Genomic DNA, 6,000 nt, shown 5'->3' with positions numbered 1-6,000 from the left:
CGGCTCAGCGCAGCGCTCCTCCCGGGTTGCCTTCAGCAGTCCATAATATTATTATTCTTAAACTAACCATTATAAGAATATTATTTGACTTTAATAATCATTATTAAAATATTAATTTTCATAAACTAGCTGTTATATAACCTTTTGTTTAGAAAAGGGTTGGCAAAATATTTTTCTATATAATTTTACCAAAAAAAACCTATTTTTAATGTAATATGGATTAAAAAAAAACCGAAATTCAGAAATAAATAAAATTAATAACCTCATCCACTTGAATTATGTAATCTATATATCTAAAATTTCATCGCAAAAGGGTGGTTTTGAACAACTCCTCTGAAGAGCACTGATTTTAACCCAGGTGTTTCCACAGGGCACACAAAAGCAAAATTAGACCGGTGCTTGGATCCTCGTGAGAGACGGGACGCCACCGTAATTGCCCACCCCATTGAAAAGTGCCCGTGTTCACGGAGCCCTTTCTTAACCTTGGTTTGAAAGGAACCCTTTAAAATAGAAGTCGTTGATGGTTCTAGCTGACGCGATTAATACGAACCATGGCTACAAGGGGCTGTTGTTACTTTTATATTTTCCCTCCCCGCTGGTTTGGTTGTTTAACCGTTGAGCGCTGGTTCGAATCATTGGATACGCAATTTATAGCGTGAGAGGATCTTGGAAACGTGCAAATTTTCATTATGGATTTCACTAACACTCGAGGTTTTGTAATCGGGGTTGTGCTAATGAGTCTCTCGTTTCCTTTGGCGTTTTCCTCTGTGGTAAGCAATTTTTTCTTCAAAATTTCGGACCCTATTGGCTGTCTGCATTTTCCTGTGCTTCGAGCATTTTTGCCTTTTTGGTCAAAGATTGATAATTGAACCGGTGCGATGCCCACTACTTACACACCTGAACGGTGGAAGTGCGTGCAAGTGTGTCCCTATATATTATATATAACGGTGAAAGTGCGTGTAAGTGTGTTCTTATATATGTATATATATTAATTTTTTTAACAGTGAGAAAATCTATCTAACATTTACAAATGTAGATTGACTTATTACTGATTGAACTAAAACCACACTATCGGTAAGTTACTTCTTGGTGGTCTGTCAGATTTTTATTCAGGTCAGATGCTATTGGGTTTGGGTAGTTAACTACTTTATCAACAGTGAGAAAATTTATCTAATATCTGTAAATGTAGGTTGACTTATTACTGATCGAACAAAAACCACATTACAGTTACTTATTGGTGGCCTGGCAGGCTTTCATTCCCTGCCATATACTATTAGGTTTGGGCAGTTACCTTATTTCTTTGTGTACTAAGAAAACCAGATCTTAGCCAAACAAAATCAATTTTAGAACCTACTCCCAACACTATATATGGTTTGGGTAGTTACTTTATTTCCTTGTGAACATACTCCCAGAACTATATATGTATCATTTTCAAATAAAGCTAAAAGTAATTTCCATTTTCAAATGAAACTAAAAGTAATATTTTTCTTTCTTTCCATCTTTGTAATGTTTCCACTAACGCAATAAAAGGAGGGCAATGCTACATACAGGAAACTAGAAATAATACACCATAAAGGTAGGTCAATCTGATCAAGATGTCATAGTTGGTTGGGTCATGTTTTACTGGTAAATTAGTGGGTTTACACGGCTTAGCCCAGGTTGCATTCCCAGTGCACCCATGGATATGGTGTCTTTAACCAAAGGGACGAAACCGTAGTCTTCTGTAACGTACCTACTATCATTATTTTCGTTATCATTCTTATAACACATATAATAGACTCGCTACGGAAGGCAACTCAAAACTTCTCACTCAATATGTACATCGAAAAAAGAACACCGTGACACAATATTTGGGTTTGTTCCACCTGAGATTCCCAAGGGTGGTGGAATTTGAAATCTCTTAGACAATATATGGATTGAACCTTTTTTATACAATATCCAGGCTTGTTTGATCTGAGACTTCCTGAAGCAACAGAGGCACCTGCAAGGTGGAATTGATTAGTAAAGGCAGACAACGACAGAGGTCCATGGGTTCAGGGCTAAGTTGCAATGGCTGGGAGGCTTTGGAATGATGAAAATAAGTGGGAATGGCAAAGCGAGGAAGGCATAAAAACACAAAAAATAACATTTAAATTTAGAATTTACAGCCCATTACAGGCTGCTGTATGTGCTGTTTCAGTACATTATTTAAGCATTCTTCAGTTTTTTGTTGCATTGGGCCTTGTGTAGAAATATAGTTCCAAATTCAATATTTTGTTATCCATGCATATTTTCAGTTTTTAGACAATTTTCCAGCGCGGTGTTTTAGTCGCAGATTTCTAACAGAACAGTGAGTTTTTTTAAGATTTAGGGTGTTATTAATTGTTTATTGTTTCTGGTGTTGGCACCTTAGATCATTTAGGGATACCTCTTGAAGTTAGAAAGCACTAAATTCAAAGCCAGAGGAAATAAGGGAAGTGACAGTTGGCTTGTTTTCTAGTGTTATCCAGACTCCCTTTGGCTTTTCCAAGGTCGGAATTCTGGGTGTTAACAGATACTATTAAAATACTGTCAAGAAGAGATTACTGATACAGTGCATTCATCATAAGAGAGAATCATATTTGATGACTACTGTATGGTTGTAAAATGGAGGAAACTAGACATTAGGATTTCCTCAAACTAGAGCTCAAAATGTCACCTTAATGTATCATCAATCCAACCACACAGTTTTAATAGTGGGTATTGATTTGTACGAAGAGCTGCTATCATATCAATAAGCGTGGCAATAAGGATGTCAATACTTGGATGGAGAGAGAGAATGCCTTTTATCATGATGGAGAGAAAGAGTGCCTTTTATCGCGATGACTAGGATGCTGAGACGTGGATGGTAAGAATTCAATTGATTTGTAGTAGTAGAATCAAAAGGTGTAGGTCTTGGTTCCTACAAATCAGTAGGAGGTGACATCAAGGGTGCATGATCTTGCTCCCACAGATCAATTGTAGTAGAAGAAAATTAGAAATAGATAGTGTAGGTTTTTTTCTTGCAAACATAGCAGTAGAAGAATCAAGTTAATTCACATTTGGCGAAGTATCTCACCTTAATTCTTAAGAAGGATTTGTTTTTAAGTGGCTAATGTCAAACTTCATGTTGAAACCACCAGTATGCTGCACAGTGCAGAGTATCTAAGTGGCTAATGACATAATTCATGTTTAAACCACCAGCATGCTGCAAAGTGTCTAAGTGGCTTGTTAAACACACACAAATGAATAGGCCAATTAAGATAACCGTGAGATCATTTTATTCACAAGATTTACATATTTATACAATGTCTAATGATCCTTGGTTTTCATATTCCAAGTTGTCTCTTGTGTTAAAAAATAATGTAGTTATGGTTGGCATTTTCATTGCAAATATGAAGAAGAAATTAATTTGTGTCATCTACAAGTCGGCCCAACTAGCCCTACAAGTCAACTCCAAGAAGGCCTACAAGTCGGCTCAAAAGGGATCCTTATGTCGGCCCCATTAGGGCTAATTAGCCCACACATGACACCTATATATATGAGCTCGTTGACACTCATTTCGACAAACCAATTGATCAAGCAATTCGACCTGCAATTATAGGAAGAAGACACCACGTGCGAAGAAGAGGAAAGGGTTTCTTTGATTTGCGTTGACTTTATTCTTGGAACTGAAGTTGACCGAATTTGTATTGGGCATTTTCAGTTCTGTTTGGGCTACTATTTTGTGTCACCTTGAAGGCCGAAAACTACAAAGATTTGGATATACTCGCTGACTGTGGTTATTGCTCTTTGACCGAAGTTTCTTGACTAATTTTGAGGCTGGGCTTCTATGAATGTCTACTCTTAATCCACTCCCTCCTGCTTGGAGAACCCTCTTGCCATGAACCTCGCTTTGTACTTCTCGACACTGCCATCAACTGCATGCTTGATCTTGTAGGTCCATCAAGAAGTGACCATGGACTTTTCATCTGGTCTCGACACTATGTCCCATACATCATTCCTCATGATGGAGCTATACTCCTACACCATGGCATCCTTCCAAACCTGCTCATCTACAACCTCCTTAAAAGTGTAAGGCTCACTCACTGATGCTGCTTGACAAGGCCAAATAATTGGAAAATCTCGTTGGTGGTCTGCTCTACCTAAAAGTGTTGCTAGGAGCCTCCACACTTTCCTCAACATCTCTCAAGGTCTGCTCATCCCATCTCGACCTCCTCCTGGTAGCGCTTGAAAGAACATCTCGCTCCTCCTCTAGATCTACAGGTTGTGTCCCTGCTGTTGGTGCTGCTGATCCCTACTCAACCTTAGGAGCCTCTCGCTCTCGATCCTCTACCCCTGCTAGCTCTCTCTCATCATACCTCCTAAAGGTCTCGCCCTCATCAAATTTGACATGCTGACTGACTATCACTTTCCACTGTCCTAGAATGTAGAGTCAGTAGGCCTTTGAGGCCTCACGGTAGCCCACAAATACATCCCTTTCTGACAAGGGCTCCAACTTAGTCCTCTTCCCCGTCGGAACATGGACTTACATTGGACTACCGAAGATATGCAAATGGCTCACATTTGGTTTCACTCTTGTAAACATCTCCTCAAGGGTCATGTTCTCCAACATCTTATGAGGACTCCTGTTTTGCATATAAACAACTGTATTGCAGGCTTCTGCCCACAAGAATATAGGCAATTCTGTCATAAATCATTGCTCTCGTTGCCTCCATTACGGTCCTATTCTTCCTCACGACAACCCCATTTTGCTGAGGATTGCAAGGGGTACCGTGAGCTCATTCTTCATCTTTGCTATCCTACAAAAATCCTGGAACTTGTTGGACGTATACTTGCCCCCATTATCTTATCTTAGCACCTTAACCTTCTTCCCAGTCTGGTTCTCCACGAGCTTTGAACTCTTGAAACCAATCGAAGATCTCTCCCTTGCTCTTAAGGAAGTAGATCCAAGTCTTCTTGGAAAAATCATTTATGAATGTCGCAAAGCACAACGACCCTGCGATCGACTCCATGAAGATAGGACCATAAATGTTTGAGTGCACCAAGTCTAGTACTCCCTTGGTCCTAGTTTTGCTGTGAGAAAACGTATCCTTGGCCTGCTTGCCAAGCACACGCCTTTTGCACACTCTTCTTGCTCCACCTTGATCTCCGAAAAACTTGTAACCATTCTCCGTAACATAGGAAGAGCCCTATTTTGTAGGTGTTCCGTCCTCATGTGCCAAACTTGACTCTGGTTGTCACTCATGTATGAAAGCCTTCACCAACTCTCCTCTTAACATATAGAGATTCTTCTCACTTCTCCCAATTGCACGCTTCTTGTTGGGATTAGTTCCTTTCGCCCAGTAGCCACTTCACCTCTAGTCTGAAACTAAAAGGAGATTCTTCTCCAAACTTGGTACAAACAATACAACATTCACCTCCATGATGCCACTTGAGTGCATTTGAAACTCAATGCTACCAATGCCTTCTATTGCATACTTGGCATTATCACCAAGCTCTACATGTATATCTCTAAGCTCCTTGGTCATGCTGCTGAAAATGTCTTGAGATCCTGTTATGTGATGAGATGCTCCATTGTCCACAAACCAGCCACCTCTTGTGACAGTTCTAGAAAGGCATGACACTAAGGCAAAGTTCTTCTCGAATTTTTCAGCCATCTCATCCATCCGAGCTGTGGCTGTCTTTCCCTTAGTCTTCTTCTGGTTTGGACACTAACTGGCAACATGCTCGAACTTGTGACATGCAAAGTACTTGACTTTGCTAATGTCCTCCTTTTTACTCCGTGAAGGCCCACCTCTACTTTGGTTTTGCTTGGCCTTTCCTTTGCCCTTTTTTGCTTGTGTAGCAAGAGCAATCCCATCTTTCTCCTGACTACTCCTTCATTGTCCTTCGGTGAATAAATTTTCCTAGATCTCCTTTTGGATGAAGTCATCCCACAATCGACTCAAATCAAGGAACTATTGCCTAGCAAGGATCCCATCCACAAAGGTGGTCCAATGC

The 6,000-nt window shown here is 40.1% G+C and overlaps 1 protein-coding gene across 2 annotated transcripts in view; it reads left to right on the top strand.

The window, feature by feature from the left end:
• The first annotated feature begins 329 nt into the window (after positions 1–329).
• LOC149224950 (calnexin homolog) overlaps positions 330–6,000 on the top strand; it is an 86,452-nt gene continuing 80,781 nt past the window's right edge. For both annotated transcript variants that reach the window (XM_089386353.1, XM_089386352.1), the window contains exon 1: positions 330–770. In XM_089386353.1, coding sequence (XP_089242479.1) covers positions 690–770 — 81 coding nt within the window. In that variant the 5' untranslated portion in view covers positions 330–689. The remainder of the gene's footprint in view (positions 771–6,000) is intronic.

The sequence above is a fragment of the Pinus tabuliformis genome, chromosome Q, assembly GCF_031772625.1.
Source record: "Pinus tabuliformis cultivar Carrire ecotype Pingquan chromosome Q, CPIR1, whole genome shotgun sequence".
Lineage (NCBI taxonomy): Eukaryota > Viridiplantae > Streptophyta > Pinopsida > Pinales > Pinaceae > Pinus > Pinus tabuliformis.
The sequence above is the reverse complement of the archived record's forward strand: the minus strand, read 5'-3'. Positions and strand labels throughout refer to the sequence as shown.